Source organism: Telmatherina bonti (genome assembly GCF_933228915.1).
Source record: "Telmatherina bonti genome assembly, chromosome: 18".
NCBI lineage: Eukaryota > Metazoa > Chordata > Actinopteri > Atheriniformes > Telmatherinidae > Telmatherina > Telmatherina bonti.
Genome location: NC_136616.1, coordinates 24507720 through 24532245, shown reverse-complemented (window position 1 = coordinate 24532245; position 24526 = coordinate 24507720). Strand labels below are relative to the sequence as shown.

At 40.8% G+C, this 24526-nt stretch overlaps 1 protein-coding gene across 1 annotated transcript; it reads left to right on the top strand.

The window, feature by feature from the left end:
* Positions 1-577: 577 nt before the first annotated feature.
* Positions 578-23741, top strand: dhx15 (DEAH (Asp-Glu-Ala-His) box helicase 15; the record flags this gene model as incomplete). The annotated part of the gene is made up of 14 exons (XM_079257554.1): positions 578-670; positions 2552-2861; positions 3806-3999; positions 4405-4564; positions 5688-5906; positions 9119-9286; positions 13956-14042; positions 14402-14551; positions 15014-15122; positions 20268-20459; positions 21483-21605; positions 21686-21876; positions 22949-23118; positions 23624-23741. The coding sequence occupies exons 1-14, from the start codon at positions 663-665 to the stop codon at positions 23739-23741; spliced, it is 2199 nt and encodes a 732-aa protein (XP_079113680.1). The 5' UTR covers positions 578-662.
* Positions 23742-24526: the final 785 nt, after the last annotated feature.

Below are 24526 nucleotides of genomic sequence, written 5' to 3'. Positions count from 1 at the left end.
CTCAGCCAGGGCTGCAGCCGGATGACCCGCTCATATACGACGTTTTGCTCTGCCTTTTAACCACATGGGATGGATAATGTTTATGGTGTGGCTTTTATTTATGTTCGGTTGATAACTTTACATCAATATGATTCCTAAAACAATTTCTTCTGATGTTCACAGTTATTTTTAGCTGCTCTTGGCAGTGATTCTCTTTACTTAAGAGACCTCCACTACACACTATTGTACTTTGCAAACTACAACCCGAAACAAATGTGTACAAAATGATGGATATATTACTGATGTTTTTATGATCAATTTCGAAAGATCATTGCCTCTTGATTTCACAAAGCCTCAGTCCTCCTGGCAAATGCTTTCCCCTCTATTTATGCGGATAACTCCTCCCCCGCCGCTCGTCATCTCGTTCACCCTGGTCATCGCCCGGCTGATAGGAAAGGAGCGGACCTCGTGTGTGTTGCTTGGCGGTCTCATCATCCCGACTCAGACGCAGCAGACCTCCCGCATCTGTATCTTCCTCCGCGCCCCTAAACAACCGTATTGTATCCGGAGTTCAGAGCTCAATGCTTGTCGCAGGAACCGCTTAATCCGGGAGCGTTTAAAGACAATACGCATTTATCAAACACAATCAAGCGGCTTTCGAGTCATTTTTGTCAAGGATAATAATGATGAGGTAAGAGCTTCCGGTCGCCATTTTGCCGGTGTTGAACGATTTGGGCCAAAATGTTTATGGGCTAATTTGCCTCTTTTTTTTTTTTTTTTGGACAGATACATTTTTCAGTATGTCAAAGAGACATAGTCTACACTTGGGATATTATTTCTTGAGTAAAATGAGGTACAGCGATGGACATATCACGCTAACCTGAGCTGGGAAACTCTTGGAAGAGTGGTTTTCTTGCAGTTTGTTGTTGTTTTGAGCTAGCAGCAGATGCTCATTGTTTAACATGCTAAGCCAGTGAATGAAAAAAAGGTTAAAATAAGACCAGTACATCTATCTGGTTGCTGTGGGACGACATTGAGACGCAGTGCATGTGCAGAAAGGCGCATTATTTTAGTAATTCTGCCACCGGCCTGGTGCGCTTTGCACATGGTTAGTGTTACTTTCTACCCTTGTTAAAAAGGTAACAACATGAAATTGACTTGAGATGACCTAATGAAAAGCTCTGAATTTTCCACCCTACATACCTGGTGTTTGCAATGATCTAAGACGTCCTAAAACGTGCAGAGATCTCAGGCTTGTCTCACTTGTATCACAGATTTCAGAGGTCATTGTCCTTTACATCAGGGATCCCCAGTCCTGGTCTTTAAGGACTGGTGTGCTGCAGGTTTTCCAAATGTCCCTGCTGCACCTCACTTGATTCAAATCAGTGTATTTAGCAGACATGTGCAGAGCTTGTCTGAGCATGAATTGGGTATGCTCCAGCAGGAACACTTGGAAAACCTGCAGGACAGTGGTCCTTAAAGACCAGGTTTGGGTGTCCCTGCTTGACATCACTTTGAGCTCATCCCATATAGACTCAACTCACCGATTCTTCAGACGGAGATCCTTTTGACTTGTCTACATGCGACCTCTCAGAGGTACTTAACAGAGTTTCACTGAAAAAACTCAAATGTCCCCCTTAAGCCCCCATCCTTCCAGTAGAACAAGTGAAATTAAAACTTTTCATCAGTTTAAAAACGCTCATATTTTAGGTAATGATTAACTGGCAGGATCATTTGCTATCAGTGATTATTCTGCACCTGTCAACCAATATTTCTTTTTTAAGATGAGTTTTAATGAGATAATATGGACTTGAATGCGACCACTTTCATTGCAAATGCAGAATTTTCTTCTTTCAAGTTGCTGAGTTCTTCATCTGTGATTGATCCAAAACCAAAACAGGCTCACAGTAATGATACCACCTGACTTTACAACCAAATCACCAAATTTTGTTCAATGTTTCAGAAATAATCTTAATAAAACAGACTGTTTCAACTATTAAAGAACAGGTGGGAACTATGGAAAACAGCTTTGTTTTATGAAATCTATCTTAATTTCACACACAGTGCCATGGGGTGTAGTTGTGTAAAGTTATTGTTGGCTCTGAGCAGCCGGCTTTACTCCACTAATAGCTTGTAGTTTTGTAATGCTGTGAAGTTCAGCCTTATGCATGACTTGATAAATGACTTATTCTTTAGCTCTTATGTAAGAATGTGATGGGTTACATTATGATTCAACACCATTAAATCAAAGTGCAAGAGAGGGAGAACTGTTGCAGATAATTAGTTTAGTCATGACCTTTGCATGATGCGCTTGGTTAAATTGCTTTCCGCCACCATGAACTATATGGAGTAACTTTTTTTGTATGTGCTTATTTTTGAGGAGTTTGCAGAGCATAAACATTCTGCAGTGTTTGTTCCAGGTTAAGTCTGTTGTAATGCACTTGTTGTGCATTACAACAGACTTAACCTTACATCTGATGGTGTGTTGTTGGCCTTATTGGAAACTAAACTGGTTTGTTTATTTGACAATGCCTTCTAAAATCTTAACCTACAGATATTTTTCCTTTTAAAGGCGTGACAGAGGACGTGAGCGAGAAAGGGACAGGGATCGTGACTGGGTTCGAGAACGTGACAAGGACAGAGATGTGAAGTTATCCAGAGTGCCCATCAACCCAGCTGTAGCCAGCTTCGGCTTCCAGCCTCCCATTCAGCAGCAGATAAACCCCTTCACAAACCTGCCCCACACACCACGCTATTACGAGATCCTGAAGAAACGGCTGCAGCTTCCTGTTTGGGAGTACAAGGACAGATTTACAGACATCTTGACTCAGAACCAGTCGTTCGTGCTGGTGGGAGAGACGGGCTCTGGAAAGACCACACAGGTAAAAAAAAAAAAAAAAAAAAAAAAGTTGAATATTAAACACATTTAAAATGCAGAAGTTCTCAGTAAAAGAAACATTTTTTATGGTTTTTATGAGAAATTTGCTTCCACTAAAATAAGATTAGCAGCTTTTTTTTTAAAATGGGGTTTAAGGGGTTAACAGAAATTCAGCCTCTTTCTGAGGTGAAAGTAAATTATCATCCAAAAGTTTTGTAAGTAGAGCGGTGTCATCACATCTCTGCTTTCTGATATGATCACCTGTGTTCTTCACATTCATTGTAAATATCACCAGACCTTCTTTGAGGTTAATAAGGAGGATCCATAAACATTTACTTATTGACCTGTATTTTTTTTTAATAACTGGTGCAAATAACATTGAAGGGAACTGATTTTTTTCATGCAGCTTTTGGGAAAAACTCTTATTACAAATAAAGTATAAGTCACTTTTTTAATATAATGAGGAAGCCCTTTGCATCACTTCTGTACATTAATTTAAAGGTATTATTTTGATTAGATTTAATAATTAATAAACACTAGTGTTAATATTTGAAATATTTTCTGTTTCCAACCTGCTTTTTCACCCTTTTTGTACATTTTTTTTGACTGGTTGGCATTTTAAATTTGGTAAGATTTGAATGAACTCTTAAGGGCAGTCATCCAAACTGTAAGCATAAGAGACTGAAAATGTCTTTGGCTTCTCTCTGTACGTTGTTCCTGTTTTAGAGCATGGTATGTGAATGATTGCATGACTTTAATCAATACTGGCTTTGCAGTACATGGGAAATTTTAGTAATCAGTTTCTTAAATGTATATTTCTTTCAACCTTTTTCACATTTTTTTTCTTAAATTAGTCAAAGCTTGTTTACTTATCAGCTGCCATGTATTCATCTGTGACTAATTAATAGATTTGCAAAAAGCAAACCAGACTTGCCCCCTTCATTCCAGATCCCTCAGTGGTGCGTAGACATGGTGCGGTCAGTGCCGGGACCAAAGAGAGCAGTGGCCTGCACCCAGCCCAGGAGGGTGGCAGCCATGAGCGTCGCCCAGAGGGTTGCGGATGAGATGGACGTTCTGCTGGGGCAAGAAGTAGGCTATTCCATCAGGTTCGAGGACTGCAGCTCAGCCAAAACTGTGCTCAAGTAAGAGACATGAATATTAATTACATGTTTTAATAAAATTTAATAGCTGTTTTTGAAGAAGATTGATCATAAACAATACAGTGAATCTGCCGGGTGAACTAATGTGCTTCCATGTTAGTTATTAATGTGTAATAACTGACGTGATTACCATTTTTGTCCTATTTTTCTGTTCTCGGCTCACTGCTGTTTGAACTGATGGATATCCGTCTTAATATAAGTATTAATGTGCTAAAGGTTTGAAAGTGGTTAAAATTGAAGTTTTGAAAAGGGGGGAATATTGAGTGGAAGGGTTCTTTTATTAATGTCATTTCATGGCGCTTTTATCAGATAATGCATTGATACATATAACTGGAGCCTCATTGTACTGTATAATGAGTGTTTGTTATGTTTCCTCTGCCCTCCCAGGTACATGACAGATGGAATGTTGCTGCGGGAAGCTATGAACGATCCCCTGCTGGAGCGCTACGGTGTCATCATTCTGGATGAAGCCCACGAACGTACGTTAGCTACAGATATCCTCATGGGGGTCCTCAAGGAAGTAGTGCGCCAGAGGCCCGACATTAAGGTAGGGAGTATTTATTTATTTACTTTTTAGTCTCTAAAAAGTTTATGCAGTATCTTTGTTTTTTATGGTAATAATTTTATGGTTTAATTTGAACTTTTGGGGGGGGGGTATTGCAGTTGTTTACACCGAAATGTTCCTGTTAATGCCAATAAAAACTCTGTTAAGGCCCTAAATGTTTCCTTTATTCTTGGATAAACAGTGACAGTCGGTGATTGTGTTTCTCATCTGTCACTTCTTTTTGTTTTGTCACATTTTTTCCCCGACACTGTCCTCATGTCTGACAGCTGTTTATGTGTTGTAAAAAGAAAAGTGCTGCTGTTAGACTTATAAATGCACATTGATGGTGCACCGCAGCAGTGATCGTCTCCCAGAGTTCTCCAGTTTAAGCCAGTCAGCCAGGAGGAGAGCAGCAAAGTGATGAGCGTCGAGGCAGGCAGAGGTTTTATAGGCTGGAATGTGCCAGATATAATATTCATAAAGCAGATGGATAATGACTAGTTGTTTGTCAGTGTGGAATCAAAGGTTAGATTGTTGTTCGCAGACTGTTAAATGAGGTCTAGGTTGTTGGAAATGATCACCCACCCACACCCCCTATCTCCTTCATCCTTATCGCCTACCAAATTTGAAAGTTTAATTTGCCTTGATTAAGAGCAATTATGATGTCTCGCAGAGCGTAAAGCGAAATGCAGAGACGCTGGCCCCTGAAAATGTTCGAGATTGAAAATGGGAGACGCATTTCCCATCAGAATTCTAATGTACACCGTCTAATGACTCAGTGAAAGAACATTGTGTACCCAACATGATGAACAAGGACTGCCATAGATCTGTGTAGGTCACTGACTTGGGTTGTAATGCCAACTTGTGCATTACGGTGAACATTGCTGGTTTATGCCAACACCGTCAGTTTCAATTCTACATCAACACCATGTCCAGGCTGTATCGCGTTGTGTTTTTAGTATTTGTCCTTCAAATCATCAAACCATATTAAATGTTTACTGACATTTCTCTTGAGCGCTCACACTCATTGTCCCTGTAATCATCTACACTCTTCTATTCTTACTTGTCGTTCCTGTGTCTTCCAAACCGGCTAAACACTTGAACTCTTTTACCATTTTCTGCTCAGGTGATTGTCATGAGTGCAACGCTTGATGCTGGCAAGTTCCAAGTGTACTTTGACAGCTGCCCACTGCTAACCATACCTGGACGCACACATCCTGTGGAGATCTTCTACACGCCGGAACCAGAACGAGATTACCTGGAGGCAGCCATCCGCACCGTGATCCAAATCCACATGTGTGAGGGGGATGAGGGGGACGTTTTGCTCTTCCTCACTGGACAAGAGGTAAGACCCTAAAGGTGTTTGGCAACAACTTTTTGTTGAAAGTAAAAGGTTTTAGACGCAAGTCATTTTATAGCTTGGTGCCAGTCACATTTTTCGAGAACTTGAAATGAGATTGGAACAAAATGGCTTCAAAAAAGAAATGGTGGATCATAATACCAAGGCAGGTGCTTATTAATGTTAATGCACAAGCATTCGTTCTCTTCAGGGTGAAAAAAACGAGTCGTAAGATTGATGGACGTAGTGACGTTGGCTACTGGAGAACCGTCAAGATTTGTACTGCTTGTGAAGGAAAATGGGGGGAAAAAAACCAAAACAAAACAAAAAAAAATACAAGCGACCGAGATTCTGCCCTTCCCATAAATCTCTAGAATTATGTCATTTATTATTTTTTTTATTTCTCCTCCTGCAAATGTTGTCCACTGATGTGTAATGGAGGGCAGGGTCCATGCCCAATGTGATGAATTTTGTCACAGCTGGGTGGACACACACACACACACACACACACACACACACACACACACACACACACACACACACACACACACACTGAAAAGCTCCAACAAATGTCTCAATCTCCTGATCACTGGACAGGAGAAGCCTGTCGGATCCAGCTGGGATTGTGTTGGCATGATTAGTCTCCCAGCAGTCTGACAAAATGGCGTTGGAGACTATTTGATCATTGGTGGGTTTAATGGCGAATGCCCCTGGTGGATTTTGAACGGACATTTTTTTTCTTTTTTTTCTTGGCTGTGGCGTTTCCACCTTGCTCAGCATGAACTTCTCTGCTGATCTCATGTAGTCGTGGTTTCCCCAGTCTCAGTTTATGGCTGGTTGTTTATTACCAGTAATAAGTTGTAATTTGACGCCAGCTTGACTGGTGTAGACCACCAATATCTGTTTTCATTCGTCAAACCAGGATCGATATGCGGTTTGTTACAAAGAGGATAAAGCCATTGGGGGGGGGCATGGTATTTGAAGTAGCTTCTTTTGAGGGCTGGCAATTGATTTTAGATGAAGTGGTATCCCATCTGTTTGGAAGACCAGAATCATTGATGGTCACTCATGAGTAGAAAGAAAAGCCCACGATATTTGCAGGCAATGTGTTACATTAAAAAAAAAAAAAAAAATGTTTTGCCATTTGATGCAAATTGTTGATTTATATTCCACCCCTCTACTTCCCCCCACCTCCCATGCTGTGTCAAGTTAGGGCATTACAGAGAGCACTCCCACGGTGAGTTCATTATCACCCTCTCCTAATTGGGTTAAAGAAGTTAATGTGCGGTAGGTCTGGCAGAGATGGTTGTTCAAAGGGTGCAGCAGCATGCCCCTTGAGCGCTTCTTAACCTCCTCAGTCTCCCAGCAACTTTGATGTAGACTAATGATTTGGAGGCAGATCCAAAGCAAAAGCCAGAGATTCTTTTTATCTGACTGTTTAATTTATATCAGAGAAACGCAAATGCTGAGTGCCATGTTCCTCTCTCCTTCACAGCTTTTCTGAGAGATATTTCGCTTCCATAAACAAATAGAAATGAAGCGCCAGCTGCAGACAAAAAAAAAAAAAGAAAAAAAAAAAGTTGAAACTTATCGCAGCTGTCGAGCAAAGATAAGTCCTAATATTTAAGCTTCCCCTCAGCAGCTAACATCAAAACATGAGGATTGGCGGGAGGGGTGGTTGTTTTTTCTAGTCAAGAATGGTGCCTGAATGTGTCTGCTATTAGCTTGGCAGTAGATTCTTGCTTCTGGGGTCACAGGCTGAGCTGGTGGACAGGTTCCCAATGCTGGACAAATGTCCTTATGCATGCATGCACACACTTGCAGACACACACTTTTCCTTTCCCTAGGGGACAGACAGCCAGCTTGCTTCCAGCGCTTTGGCAAAGAGGTCCCTTTTTTTTTCTTCTTTTTTTTTTATTTCCCTCCCTTCATGGCAGCTGCTGCTTCCAGAAGCTTGATAGGCTATTAATACTGAGGCTAATTTTACCAATCCATTCAGATTTACTGTTTTCCACTTGTCAGTGTGTTGATTAAGAGGCACATGGCCATCAGCGGGGCTTGACTTAATGTGATGAATAAGAGGACAAACCAGGCTAATCACACATTTGCATTCCAGACATAAAACGGGAAATATCGTTGCTCTCATTCCGCAGAAAAGGTGGCTTCACCTGGTCAGTTTCGGTCTTGCTTAAGCCTGTTTCAGTTCAACATGATTTAAAGGAAAACCACCAAAAACGCCAAACATGCCCATTTTATCAGCTGACTTGGATCGAATAGTTCAAAGGATCTGATGAACGAGGATGTGCAATAAGCGCCTATAGTCTCTCTGGAGTGCTGCTGCATTGCTCCCACGAGCCTGCAGGTGGTGCAACAGTATAGGCTGTAAGGCGATGTGTATAGGATCTCCAGCTTTGAGAAGATTTTGTTTGGAACATTAATGAAATGTTTCTTAACAGTGGGAGTTGCTTGGAAAGCAAAATGCGTTATGCTGTTTTGGGTTTGCAATAGAAACTTCTAAAGAATGCTCAGAAATTGTCCATAGGAGTGGGGAGAGAGAGAGAAAAAAAAAACCAATAATCTTTTCCATTGTCAGGCAAAGGAGATTATTCTGCAACATGTTTCGTAGTTAATATTACATTATAATAGAACTTTAGAGAGCAGGGTTCAATGGTGTGTTCGCTATCATGTTTTCGTTTTCCTGGCGCTCCACGCAGCCTCTGTTTGCCAGCCCACCGGCTCCAGAACGTTCAGCTTCACTAAACTGATCTGCCATGATTTGCCGCTGGTTATGCATCAATGCTGCAGTCTCATATCACATTCCTCTCTACAATACTGCACTGTGGAATAATGAACCCTGTTGGAGTGTGTCTGGCTCTGTGTGTCTGCGCCTTCCGAGTGTGCATAGCCATGTTTTCCATGATTTCTGCATTTGACAACAGAGCCACAGGGAGCTCAGCAAAGCATACTGCAGTCCGAGTTTAATTTCCTCCATCAGATGGAACGATAGTTAGGACAAATGCACTGTAGCAGGGAACCACGGCACCCCCCCCCCTCCCCCCACCCCCCCTCTCCCTCTCTAACCGCCTTCTCCTGCCTTTCCTATCACCCCCCCGGATCCACTGCTATTGTTTATCCAGGTGTTGCGTAGAACGTATTTGTTTTTGCTGTTCGTATGCAGCCATGGCGTAGGGATTAATTGTCGTGCTTTCATCTTTCAGGAAATTGACGAAGCCTGCAAGCGAATCAAGAGGGAGGTCGACGACCTGGGGCCTGAAGTCGGCGATATCAAAATCATCCCTCTGTACTCAACGTTGCCTCCACAGCAGCAGCAGAGGATCTTTGAGCCACCCCCTCCCAATAAACCAAATGGCGCCATTGGAAGGAAGGTATGGCGGCCCTGTTGCTATAAAAACACTGGTAGTGGGGAGGTTGGCGTGAGAGGAGAGGGAAAGGGAAGGCCAGATGGAGAGTGAGATGGGTAAAGTAAGAGAGCTGGAAGGTAGTGACTGAAACTTTTTCCCCTTTCTCAGCTTTAGCGCAGAACTGACTCACACAACATATGCTGCTTTTGTCAGCATGCAATTCTCTGCTCTAAATTATAACGGGGGTATTACTCATGGCCCGTGAGCTGGAGGAAATGGCTACATTCTCTTTTTATTTTGCTCCATTTGCACAGACCCTGATGCTTCTCAAAGAGCGGGCCGGAGATCTCTGCAGTCTCAAATCAGGTGCATGCATCAGTCTCAGAGGAGTGTTGTTGTTTTTTTTAGTTTTTTTTATGATGTTCTTATTGACAGTCACGAAAACGTTCCTCGCTTGTTGTGTGGCAGTTTCTGTTCAGATGGGCTCATCACCAGAGCAGCACCTGCATTATGACAATGTTGGCTTGAGATCTGAGAGAATAGCAGAATATCATCACTGCCAGAGAATGAGCAAACATTCATTCCCCACAGCTGATATAGGACAGTGTTGATGAATGACTCATTGCTACAACCCATATAATATAGGCAGATCCAACTGACATAAGCGGTGAAAATATTTGTGCTGTCAGAATATGCTGTGAGACTTTTAAAAAGCATGGATTTAGCAAATTTAAGCATCCTAGTAACATGTAAATATTCATTTAGCTGCGGTTAGCAGTATTTGACATGCTGGGCTTCCTCTTCTTTTTGACTCAGTGAGTCTACAGCAAGCTTGCAGTGGGTTTCTCAACAAAAGATTGCATTGCAAGACAAAGAAATAATCCTGTGTCACCTGCCAGTTTCACTGTTGTGGCTGATACGTTTATATAAACTGGAGGTTGTGGGTGCACCTACCCTTAATCTCTTGAATACCAGTGGTGATGTTACTTCTAGGGTTGTGACGATGTGCTTTCGTCCCGATTCGATTATGACTTTTTTTGGGTTCCGATTTGATTGAAATGGAGATTTTCACGATTCTTTGATTATGCCGATTTTTGTTAACTAAGTAAAAAAAATGTACAAAACTTTTTTTCTTCATTTCAATTAGGAGAAAAACGACACAGTAGCCAGACCATCATGACATTCTGATGGTATTATGCCCAAGAAAACAAGTATAAAGATCAATAGAAGCAATAAAAATGACATTTTTTATTATGGATTTCTTTTTTTATTTGAGAATAAAAAAAAACTTTAAAAAAAATCTATTTTAAAATTGAGGCAAAAAATCCAGATATTTGACTTTTTCAATTCGATTCCCCACCCTTAGTTACTTCATCTCTTGAATTATTGCTAGTTCATACAAAATAAAAATGAAACACAAAGAACGAAGTAGTCTTTAACTGTATATGCATCACCCACTTTTTGCCTCAGATCATCACGGTTTTTGTCCTTTTTCTGCCCAGCATCAATTTGTCAGGTTCTTGTTGAATCGGTTGAGGAGGCATCTAAAGTTGCCGTCCTTGAAGTAAATGTGCTTCTCCTCAGTGACTGACTGAGCAACTTATCAAGTGAAAAATGTAGAGATGTCATCCAAGCCAGCCCAAGAGGAAGTAGTGAAAAAGAATTAAGCTTCGCCACATCTGCCGCTATGCATGCTAACGACTGCATTAGGCACCCCTCAATTAACATAAAGCACGAGCTCGTCATTGCTCTGTTTCTCTTGGAAAGCCACTGATCCTCCATTTTTTTTTTTTTTTTTTTAAAACAGTTTAAATCATTTAAAACAAAGGAATGAATAGTCTAATTGAAAACAAAGACTATAATCTTGCTTAGCCTGCCAGAACCAGAGAAGTGCTTTCTAATAAACGTTCTGCAGCGAGGATGAGGATTTTTACTATCATCATGTTTGGAATATTCCCTTAAATGTCATTTGAGATCCCCGCCATGTATTCATTTCAATGAGCTTTGAATGCGGGTGCATCAACGCTCCTCTTGGCACGTTCTTCTTCTTCCGAGTCAGAGGAAGGCTTTATTTGTCATCAAGACTGTGTTTCCCAGCAGGAGAATGTGAAAGATGGCCCATTTTAGCTATAGTGCTTGCTCTCCTGCAGGTAATAACCCAGAAATAACATGCAGAGATGATGCTCTAATGATATTACTGATGAAGAAGCCAGGATTATCCAGTGCAGCAACAGACTGGAAGGAGCCAGCCTGCGTTCGGTATAATGGTCCTAGACTGGATAATCCTTCAGAATCAATGCAGTCAATGAGGCCACCCATATGATCATGAAATGTGAGAAGGTGTCATGTGTGGCATCTGCTGGAGCACCGACTGTGACCCAACACGCAAGGCAGAGGCTGCATCCCCCGTGGTCCATTTGTTTTAAACCAGACTTTGAAGCATTTCAAGCACCTGATTGCTTGCTATGATGTAGGATGCTGGCATGTAGCATCTTTCGTAAGATGCAGTGTGATGTCGGCTGTAGTTAAGGCATTTTAGATTATTTAATTACCACATTTTGGAGATAAAGGGCTGAAAGGAAGCAAACGACTTAAAACTGTTCAGCAGTAAAGTGTAAAAAGTTTTCATGTCGTAGTCCTCTTGTCCAGTTGTGTTTAAGTGCACAGCTGGCTTCATCTTAAATACCATTAACTTTGAGGAAGTCTCAGAGGTGTGATTGTGGGGAAATGGGAGGCGAAAAAGCAAAATGATTACATCACTTGTAAAAATGTTGCTGTGGAAATGAGCTGGGAATTCACAGTGTGCCTTTTAAACTCACCACATGGTTTGAAACTTAGTAGATGACCTATATTATATTCAGTTTACAGAATTATTATTTTGTCTTGAAGTGCTCTCACTTCTTGGCAGCAAAGATCTCCTTGTATAAAAACCAAACCATTTGCCTGACATTGCTGTCAGATAACTTTCATACCAGAATGAATTTCCATCTCTTCATTTGTCGACCTGAATACTAAAGGCAACGGGTCTTTCGACAGGTGAGTTATGTGAGGTTAAAGGCAGATTGAGGAGGGGAAAGGGGCCTCTCTGGCATTAATAACTAAACAGTCAGGCATTCTCAGGCTGGAAAGAAATCCTCGCTTAAAAGGTGGGATTTAAAAGTCTCCAAGGCTCACAGCTTGAAGACAGCTGAAGAGGCACGGCTACAAAGGAAGTGTGTCAAGTGTGTAGAATTGGGTTCTGTGGACCTGTATCGCTGAGGACTACACTGACTGTTTGGTTTTGTGCTTAGCATTTCATCATGGAGACTACCAAGTGAGCAGGTGGCTGCTACTACTTAGACTGGCCTTCAGCTTGTTCCTGTCCTGGTACATAGGAAGAAAATAAAGTATTGAGAGATTGTTTGTTTGTTTTTCCCAATTCACAAAGCATTTCCTTGTAAATTGGGCATCAAACTGTTTGCAACAGTTTCAAGTATCTTGATGACTTCAGTCAGTTTTCCATGTTGTTTAAGGTGAGCTCACCTAAACTTAAGTCAAAGTTAAAATGAGAACAGCTGAAAGTCTGTCTTATCCTCCTCCGCTTGTCCTTCTCCTCCCTGTTTGTGTTCACGCTGGCAGCTAAAGACTCGGAGTAATGCGACTCAGTGGATAATTGTGCTTGGATTCATCTGTCATCTCTACAGCTTTACTATAAGGGATAATTGTAGATCTGAGACTGGGACATAATGCTGGTTCTCAGTTTTCCCACTGGTCTTGTTCTTGGAAACCAAACAGCTTTTAATAACTATTTTTTTTTCTTTCCCTCCTTTACTTTGTTCCACTTGTCAAAGACAGTTGGGGAATATCGATTGAATACAGTACTGTCCATTTAGACTGAAACACTAGATGGAGGTTTTAAAAACTTTAAACGTGAGCACATCCACTTTACATATATAAACTAGATCAGCTTTACAGATTTCACATTTTGGCCAAGTCGCCAACTTTACATTTTCACACAAAATTCAGTGCAAATGTGTGTCCTTAGCAATGACGTGTATTTAAAATGTACTGCACACTTGGTCAGCAAGCTGACATATAAGGAGACACGCATAAGCTCACATGAGCCCTCATTTATGGTTTAAAAAAATATGCATGATAAAATCAGGACCTAAAGGTACATTAAAAATACCTTAAATCAACTATTTTCTGTGTTTTTAAAACTCCCCAAGAATGAAAATGCTCAAATTAAGAGAAGCTCACATCTAAGCAACATGTCATAGATTTATTCAGATAGAAACGCTGTGCAACCACAAGCACAGTGGTTTTCAGTAGAACACAAAGCAACACCTTTAAAATGAATAATAGAAACCGATGTACTTTATCCTTACTGGGTTTGTATTAGTTTTGTGTTTGAACAGCGCGCTATTGAAGAATTTATACAAGCGTCTTGTAGTTGACGAGTGAAAAATCTGAACACTTGGTCGTCACAAGGATTTTAGCATGTATGACATGCACATAGCTCCTTGATTGGAAACAGCATTTGTGTGCAGAGCATCAGTAGATGCTTTTCTTAACCGATAAGCATATTGGAAAGAAAAGGAAAAAAAAAAAAAAAGAAGCATTTTAATGCAACACTTTGCACCAGAGTCTAATGCCAGGTCTCTCCAGCCACCTTAGGGTGGATCATTTAAGTCATGTGTCCTTATTTCCACAGGTTGTCGTGTCAACAAACATTGCTGAGACATCCCTGACCATCGATGGAGTGGTGTTTGTAATTGATCCCGGATTTGCCAAGCAAAAGGTTAGCTTCCCCTTTCTCCCGCCACTCTTTATCTGCTGCGATCATCTGCGTCTGTTGCCTGAGAATCCCCAGATAAACACAGCAGTGCACAACTGACAGCAGCAGAGATGGAAATGCCTGTTATTTATTCCTCTGACATTTCACCAGCCTGGAGCCAAGTCATACACATGACACTGAAAGAGATTATATATGCACTATGGTGGATTGTGTGGATGTGTCACTCTGCAGCTTTTTGTTAGATGCTTGTACATATAATAGATTATCTACGTTGGTATTTGCTCAACTACTTACTTTTTCCTCTGTCCTAGTTTAAGCTTTTTCTGGAATAGCATTGAGCTTTCATGCTTTGTTCTCCGCAGGTGTATAACCCACGTATCCGAGTTGAATCCCTTTTGGTCACAGCCATCAGCAAAGCATCGGCACAGCAGAGAGCAGGTCGTGCTGGACGAACACGCCCAGGAAAATGTTTCCGCCTTTACACAGAGAAAGCTTACAAGACAGAAATGCAGGTAGGGAACAGGGTAGTTTCATAGCGGGAGGTATAAACACATGATTGATTCTCATATCTCCTGTTCTGCAATGCCACAAGCTGTTTGGTTCCCCCCTCGAGCATCCTTCTAGCGGGAGAAGTTTTCTATTACACAATATTTGTGCTGAGAAATCCTCTATTTTAGATCCTGATGCTAAACCACACGTTTTCAATCGCCTTAAAATGTGCTAATGACACAGCCGTCTTGTGACAAATGAACGTGCAGAGGCCCAGCTCTCCACTTAAACAAGCCAATTCTTCCACATCACTCTCACTGGCATAGGAAATTTTTTAAACAAGTTAAATAGCCCTTCAAATGCTCTAGTCTCCCCGTTTCTGTTCAAGCTGACATACGACTGATGCATAAGTAGATAATGAGCACCCTGACTAATTCATTTTAAACCACACCTTGGGCTTCTTTTGTACCTCTTCAACGGCTCAGGACAACACATACCCAGAGATCCTGAGGTCTAATCTTGGCTCGGTGGTGTTGCAGCTGAAGAAACTGGGTATTGATGACCTGGTGCACTTTGACTTCATGGATCCACCAGGTTAGTGTGAAAACACTCGCCTAGTCAGTTAAGGCACTTGCTGATATGATACTTTTATGCATATATTTATATTCATGTTTGTTTTCTTTTCATTTTTTTTTTTCAAATGATTAGTAAATTTACTTTCTGTGATTACTATTGTATAAAACTCCTTGCTTCCTGTCCTGTTAGGATGTCACAAGCCAGATAAGCTTCTCCTTGAATTTGCACATTTTGAAATGAGATCCTAAATTCAAAACTGTCCAAACTTATGATCATGTGTGGATAGATACACATAACACACAAAGGAAACACTTCCCAATGCTTAAGTTTCTGTCGTTCACCATTACAAAGTTGTTTTTGTTTTCTTTTTAAATGGACTTGATAACATTTTTTTTGTTTTCCTTGTTTTGACAGACTAGAGTTACATGACCATGAAGGTTGGAGAGTTTATCCTATTTTATCTGATAGCTAAAATGTGAAAACACCAAAAGTAAAGTTGTGTCAAATTTTTTTTTTAAACTTTTTTTTTTCCACGCTTCTTATGTTGCCGTGAGCTAATGTTAGCTTGACAAATTCAAGAGCCTGTAATACAAATACCTCTTTCATGACAACTGAGGATAAATTAATGGAGTTAAGCAAAAAGCTGAAATTCAATTAAATGTGAAACTTATTTTAGCAGATGGCTCCTCAAAATCAGCAGTGGTTGAGTTTTCATCCAGATATAGTTGGAAAATTTTGACCAAGTTTGCCTGAAACCTTAAAATACGATCCAAACGTTCATTTAATTTAGTGTTGCGATGATTAAATGGTGATCAGTTGAGATGAGAAGTAGGTGGCACTAATTCTCAGCCTCTTAGGGCATGATTTTATTTAAAATCAGAATTAAGACCTCAAAGGAAAGAAAAAGACTAAATGAAATGGGCCCAGTAAAACAATAAAAGCTGAGTCTTCTAAGCAAATTATCTTACAGATTTGTATTCTTTGATTTTTCTCCAGCACCCCATCTGCATTTATAAATTGATACCTATGTTGTCAGCTGAACCTCCATCCACTCATTTGTTGTCACTTTAGCATCTCCACATTCCTTCATCTTTCCAAAATGCAGTATTTTATTTAATTTTTTTTCTTTTAACCTGTTTTTACTTGAATTAAAAAGTTTTAACATGTCATGAAACCTAGTGACACTGTTGCTCTCAGTAGAACTGAGCACTTTTATTCATCTATAAGGCCCCACGTTTATGCTGTCATCAGTCTGTCCTGACTTATGCTGAATTCAAGGGAAAAAAGTGGCATTAAATTGCTTAAAAGTGCCTACATTTAGTAGAACTTTGCTGGTTTGGCTGTATGATGTAAAAGATGTTGATTTTATGCATTTCTTTGGTGACAAAGCAAAGAGGCGGTCAGGCAACAAATAAGGCCGAAACGTTCCAGTGTTTAGGATCTCGGCTACATAGGACGTTTAACTTTTTTTAACGGTTGATCTAATGTTGCTGTTGATACTATTCAGAGTTAGAAATGTGTGATGTTTGGAGATAGGGGTCTTATCAGACTACATGCCAGCTGTCTGAGTTTGTTGAATGACAAAGTCATGGGTGTACCGAAACGTAGATCTTATCTAATTAAGGCGCCAGGTCGTAGCGTGTATTCTGACACCTTCCAGAGACCACCCCTCCTTCTACTATCCTTAACACACACACACACACACACACACACACACACACACACACACACACACACACACCCTCCCCACCCTCCTCCTTCCTTTTCTCACCATAATATAGTTTTCATCTCACCTCTGAGATTAAACTCATCTCTCCCCGTCCACTGTGGCAAACGCCATTTTGAGAATGAAATTGGTTACATCAATAGCAACACTATCACCTTAGCAATTGCCTTCCCTTTATATTCCTCCAGTGAAACGTGACTGACCTCCACACTACACCCACATTCCTCACAAAACACGGGGCATACGTCAACTTATGGGATTGGCCTTGTCTGCGCACTCTAACTGGGAATAGTGGGGTGAAGGAAAAGGGGAGGATTACCTTTTTATTTATTTGATCCATTTGTGGCAGATGGTTTCTGGAAAGTAGCTCTTGCACAGGATGGGAACTGGAGCTAGTTGTGTGCAACAAATGAAGTCTGCTTTAAGTCAGAGTTACTAGACGGGTTTTCTGACATCTGTTTACAGTGGATCCGCGGTGGCCAGCTGTGTCAGACGCTGACCCCAAAAACAATTGGCGGGTAAAGCATTGCTTGGATTCTTTGATGACTAAACAATCCTGCTATGCAGCTTTTGATAACTGAAGTAATTTATGATTGTCTGATTAGCTTATTTTGTAGTTCACGGTTTGCATTGTGTCAGATAAATGCAAACAGTTTTAAATTAGGTTTGAAAATTAATGTAAGGTTTAATTTCCTTTCTTGATTATCAGAGAAACCATCTGAACGGGTTTACTTTGTGTGTGTGTGTGTGTGTGTGTGTGTGTGTGTGTGTGTGTGTGTGTGTGTGTGTGTGTGTGTGTGTGTGTGTGTGTGTGTGTTTAAACTCATAACATTAATTGAAACTTTATTTTTTTCTCACTTTACTAATATACTCAGGTTTTCTGTGCACATCTTTAATCACTACATACAAGAGACAATGGTGCGAGCCAAACAAGCAAATGGAAAAGCCAAAAGAAACCAGTAGCTATTTACTAAGGCACTTGCCTGGGTGGTATTCATTTTCCTCCTGACATTTCCAAAAAGTACCTTTCAAAGCCAGCGTTGTTTAATGTACCTTTAGCCTTTTGCCTCATTGATTCGGCCCTGGGTTAATATATCAGATTCTTGTGTGTTGAGGCAGTCAATATTTACTTTCTGATGAGTTGCGTTGGATATAGATTGAATTTCCACACTGGTTCATCATACTAGCTGTACTTGGAAATCAGATTTTCACCTTTTGTTCAGCGCCACACAAGCCATTGGAGTGGTAAGTAATGTGGCCAAGCTCTCATTAAGTGTGTGGAGGGAAAATGTAAAAAGTAGCTTTGATGCCTTAAATCAATATTTGTTAATCATAAAAAAATACCTCCCTGCTGTTTGAAATTGAATTTTTCTTTTTTTTTCTTTTTTTTTTTGGTGGGAACACTTGAGAGAAATGAAAGCAAGCATGCAGCTCAGCTGCTGCTTGAAGCTAATTTTCAGTTAACATGCAACTGGTCATTAGGCTTTAGCTCTCCAGAGCCAAAGGTCAATAATTGCATCTGGAGGAAAAATCTTTTAACCAAACAGTGGAAGCCTTTTGTGTTGAAGCATTAAGTAGAAAGTTCCCCTGTAATTGCATTAGTTGTTTAGGATTGCCTTAGTGCAGAATGAAAAATGAGCTCTGCCATGATTACTTCTCTGCTGCGTTGCTGTCTAGCGTAACTCAGGCCATCACACACCGAGAGCCCTCTCATTCTGATTCACCTCATGCTTCCTGCCACCAAACCTTGTAACAGCTTCCCTTTGTTTGAGTGTTTTGTGTCTTTTCTTAACAGGTATTTGTCTTCCATTAAAGCTCAGAGTAGAGCAGGTAATGGGAGTCTTTCCCCCGCTTTACGCCTTTTTTTGTTTGTTTTTTCTAATGCTCTGTTGGTCATTCGGTTTGCTAATTATGTTGTTTACTAAAATCAGGATTGTTGGTGCTGATGGCATGGCATTAAACTTCTTAGATAAAAAGCTATATAACTTTTTATGCTTTTAATTTTGGGCTTTGATATATATATATATATATATATATATATATATATATATATATATATATATATATATATATATATATATATATTATATATAATTTTTTTTTTTTTTTAAATTTATTTATTCATTTATTTATTTTTTTTTTTTTTTTCTCCACAATTAAAAAATAAAGGTTTGAGAAATCTACACTGTCCGACCGAAAGAACAAATCAGCTTCATTCAGCTGGAAACAGGTTAACATTGGTAACATGAGTCAAGTCAGGAGTTGCGTCCTCTTCTTTTGAAGTTTCATATTATTGGTACGCATCAAACAACAAAACAACGAATGAGATTGCTGGCAATATAAAAACAGGGTTTAATAGTTTTAGCTGTGGGATATCGCTGTGTGATATGGAGAGGATAAAATTAACTTGGCCACCTTGGGAGGGCTGGGATTGCTGGGGAGGAGGACAGATATAATGGTAAGGGAGACACTATGATGGAAATGCTTAATGATAAAACTTAAGCACATTACCACACACATATAAGAATAACTGAAGGTGTTAGAACTAAGCATATCTGTAGCCTTGAGAAAATTTCTGATCATTGAGGTTAACTGGGGAGAGAAAAAAAAGCTGAAATGTTTTAGAAAGTATAAAGACTGAGCTCTTGAACAGTGCAAAAAAAGATCATGTTTCAGACTGATGGGAGAATCAGGGAAAGATGAGCAGCTGATTAAGTGCTGCACCCACTGTGTCTAATGCCAACAGAAGAAGTCTGTGGGAACAGCGTTGCGATCTGTGGTTGTTTCAGCTGTTTTTATCTTGGTTAAACACTGTTATGTGCCCAAAGAATGAGGTCAGCTGACAATCTGAGTCTACTGAATGACTAGCTTTTTCCATCACTACAATTATTCTCTTCTTTGATGGCACAAACTTATTCCAAGATGACAATAGAATCAGGCTCCAACTGAGAAACAGTGTTTCAGGGAGCATGAGACATAGTTTTCACACATGGGTTGGCCACCAGAGTCCCACTGAGAATCTTTGAGATGTGTCAAAGGAGCTTTTACGCATCTCTGACTTTCCCATCATCAATACATGATCTTGGCAAATAATAAATGCAATTGTGAGCAGAAGCAAATTTAATATTGCATAAGCTTATCCAAGCAATGCAGCAGGGAAAGCCTGATGTAATCAAATCTAAAATTGGTCCAATAAAGTGTCACTGTGACTTTATTTTTGGTCGCATAGTGCATTGTTTGGTGCAAATCTGCCATAATGCAAGTGTTAAGTGTTTCTTTTTTATAACAGTAACATCAAGGCTTTTGTTGTAATAATATTTGCATACTTGTTTGAAATTGTTCCTCTCAAGTGTTCCCAGTTTTCTGTCTATGGTTTCCGTGTGTGTTTTCGTCTTGTACTTAATGAGACCTACGGCACTCATTCTGTCTGCCCCCAGCCCCAGAGACCCTGATGCGAGCCCTTGAATTGCTGAACTACCTTGCAGCCCTTAACGACGACGGCGACCTCACAGAGCTGGGCTCCATGATGGCAGAGTTTCCCCTGGACCCCCAGCTGGCCAAGATGGTCATCGCCAGCTGCGAGTTCAACTGCTCCAACGAGATCCTGTCCATCACTGCCATGTTGTCAGGTAACGCTTAGGACTGGCCTACTATAAACACATGAACCATGCCTCAGCAACGACCACAGAGCTCAAAGGAAACATTAAGAGCAACTTCTTTGTCATTTAGATCTCACAATGAGTTCCCATCCATTTTTTTTTTTTTTTTTTTTTTTTTTTGAGCGCTCAATTTTCTATTTGATGTCCTAGCATGAAGGTTTCAAAGGGTGAATTCAAAGCAAACCAAACACTTTGCAAGCGGTCCATATATACTAGATGCTAAAGTCTACTTTGAATACATGTAATGTGTTTCTGGTAAACTAAACTACAAGGTAAGTGGAGTATAAAGTCAGTAGTGTCAGCTGTTTGTGGTGAAGGGGGTTAAAAAAAAAAAATGTCTGTACAAAATGTATAGGTGTAGCTGGAGCAGCAGCAGCAGCATGCTACAGCAGTAATTGCACTTTGGGCTTGCCAAAGCAGAATGCTGCTCATTGAGATGAATCTTGACGCCTTTGAAGGGAGCGTGAGGGTCTTTGAGAGTGGGGGAAATGGATTTAACTAGCTGCTTGGACGTGATGTGCACTTAAAGCAGGTGTTTCAGGATGGAAGGGTTTTGCTGAGTTCATTAAAGTAAGCAGTGGAAGTACACCTGAGAATGGTGCTGCCACAGCAACCAACCATGAGGCTCAATAAACACAGCTTTCATCCATTAAAGGCACAATCAAGCTGGTGTGATGTTAAGCATTTCAGAGGGAGTTGACCTGGGAAGAATGCAGGACCAGGTGAATTTTACATGACTGGATCAGGATCTGTAAAAGAGAGCGCTTGTTGTGACTGGATGTCAGATGTTGGCAGGTCTTGTCTCAAGCCAGATTGTCTGGAGACATAATCTTACTTCTGTTATCTTGGACCTCCCCTTCCCTTTCTTCCATAAACATTTGGTATTGCAGTGTGCCCTGTGAAGTGCTCTGTGCCTCTCTTGAGCTGAGGCCTTGTTCTTCTTAACTTAATCCTATGGGCGGCTGTGTTGGGGCCTATACCAACCTTGTTTAGTCCCACAGTGCTTCGTCCGACCAACCGAGGCCAAGAAGCTGGCCGATGAGTCCAAGCTGCGCTTTGCCCACATCGACGGAGACCACATGACGCTGCTCAACGTTTATCATGCCTTTAAACAAAGTAAGCGGCCCGCTTTATGTGCCTGCATGTTTCACTTAACAGTTCCACGTGCTCTGAACTTAACCTGATGTCTCACACAGACCACGAGTCCACTCAGTGGTGCTACGACAACTTCATCAACTACCGCTCGCTGATGTCGGCAGACAACGTACGGCAGCAGTTGTCGAGGATCATGGAGCGCTTCAACCTGCCGCGAAGAAGCACCGAGTTCAGCAGCAGAGAGTACTACATCAATATCCGGCGAGCGCTGGCCACCGGCTTTTTCATGCAGGTCAGTGGTTTAGCATTTTTTGATTGCTCCTAACCTCCAGTTGTAAGTTGGACTTGGCACAGCCTTTTGGCCACTGTATAGCTTTTTTGTAAACGGTGCCACATGGCACTGGAACGCTGCGAGAAGCCAAATCTCAAAGCGTCAGCTGATCAGTCAGAAAGCTGACAGAAAAGTGTGTGTATGCCCCTTGTTCTTCAGTACAGTTGATGACTAAATGAGTATGTGTTTAAATAAAATCCTCTTGGCAAGGTTAGTGTGCGCCCTTTAAAGGTAAACTAAGGCGTTAATGACGCATGTTTTAATGCGTGCTACACAGATGGTTGCAAACAGTCTGATGCTGCGAGCTGCTTGTGCCAGTTACTGGTTATTCTGCCCACACGTCAACGTCACAACCGGATTATCCAAAAATCTTCACCTTAGGAGTCGTTTTTAGAGCCCAAAAAACTCTTCTTTCATGAGGATGCTCCCTTTTAGCCGCTTCTCATATTTGAGCTAAAAACACTCACTCACTTGATCGTTTTTGCAACATGTTCCTAACCACTGAAAAGGTAGCTGAGAACTGCTTCAAAGTAAGCGTACGCATGCACACGCACACACAAACCGGGTGCCACTTTGTTGGAGACGTAACGAGAAATCGAATTAATTTATCTCTCGCTCAGGAAAACAAATGGTAATTTTACAAGAAGCCATTTTCGGGGCCACCTGAAACAAGCAACCTGACAAGTTGAATTATGGTGTTAATATTTAAATATTTGTCAACATTAACCTTTATCTTGGAGACAAATTTGCAGCCCATGTTCAGGCATTCGCAGTGTTTGAGATCATGTCTTTGCTTGGAATGGCCTTTATTGAGACTGATTGCCTTGTTTAATCACAACCACCACTGTAGCCTGACCAAGCGTCTCCAAAGTGGGGGGTGTAAAACATCCTTAAAAATAATTTTAAGCTAAATTTCTTTTTTTAAAATGTGAGCTTCAAAAATTCTTATATTTGTTAGTCACAGTAAGTAAGTAAATGAAATAATGTTATAAAGGGTGTTTATTGTGTTATTTCATGACTGTTCTGCGAACAGGTTGCTCACCTGGAGCGCACAGGCCATTACCTGACGGTGAAGGACAACCAAGTCGTACAGCTGCACCCCTCCACTGTGCTGGACCACAAACCTGAGTGGGTGCTCTACAATGAATTTGTTCTCACCACCAAGAATTACATCCGCACGTGTACAGACATCAAACCAGAGTGGTAGGTTACAAAGATGAGCAACGTGTCGCCATATTTCTTTCCATAAAGTTTTCAATCATCTCCCTTTTAAGCTGTTTGTGTCCTCTGTTGCGAATTTCAAAGATTTCCCATCATTGTTTCTCTTTATGGATCATTCCTTTTTTTTTTTAATGACATTTCCAAGAAGTTTCCAGCAAATTTCATCCCTCTGCGAATCCGGCTCCAATGAAGTGTTACCGCTTCACAAAACTTCGGTAAAAGAAATGTTTGGCAGAGACCGATTAAAGGAGGGAGAAGAGATGCAAGTCTCGCCAGTATCGGTTTATGAGCGTCGCATGCAATCAGCGAAGCTGCTACAATTCTACCCGTGCTTCTCCGTCCCCCTCTGTGACCTCGTACAATTATGTAGCAAATTTGTTGTGCGTGCTCCAGTAGTCACCTTGTGAATATGGAAGAACGGCTGTTTCCCACAAGTAAACACTGAAGACAATTTTTGTGAGTAATGTTTACTTTCTTTCTGTCCTAGGCTGGTGAAAATTGCCCCGCAGTACTACGAGATGAGTAACTTCCCCCAGTGTGAAGCGAAGAGACAGTTGGAGCGTATTATTGCTAAACTCTCATCCAAAGAATACACTCAGTACTAAAACGGTCTGCATGAGCTGCTGCAGTATCCTCCACTATCTGTACAAAGTAAAACTTGAACTTGTTTAAATGTTCTTTTTTTTTTAAATATAATTTCCACCAAATCTAATTTTGACTTCTGTTTGTTGCATCAGATGCATTTTCATCGCTGTTTGTAAACGTTTTTTTTTTTTCACTTGTCAGAATGAAAGGACTGTACATGAAATGCACGATGCTCCATGTAAATTTCAACATTCCTCTTTCTGCTTCTGCTAAAACAGCACTAATTTATGGGGATATGCTTTTGATCATGTGTAATTTATAGCACATTTCAGTGCAATCATAATGTAATGTCTTCTTAACACGGAGATACTAAGATGGTGACAAATCCTGTGAACTGTTCAACTTAATAAAAATGGCTTTGTAAGAACGTTTTCCTTCTGTCAGCATTAAAATAACAGGATAATCTGTACATAAACTTCTCACTCAACCCTCACGTGCACACACGCGCTAAACGTTCACATCGCAACCTGCCAAATCCAGCTTGTTTTCCTGGCTCTTCGGGGAAGTTAAATCTTCTTACTGGGATATTGATAGCTTCAGAAACCGTTGGAGTTTGGAGAGGGGGGGGTGATGTTAATTACAAATGTTTCAGAACAAGATCAGTGTGAAATCCCTGCTGTGGCAGAGTCTGTACTGGCTGTACGGCTTTGTGTCAACGCCTCTCTAATGTGGAAGGTAGAAGCGTTCCTCATGAAGAGGCACGAGTTGTTCAGTGGTCTTAAAAAAAAGTAAAGGCTCCACAACT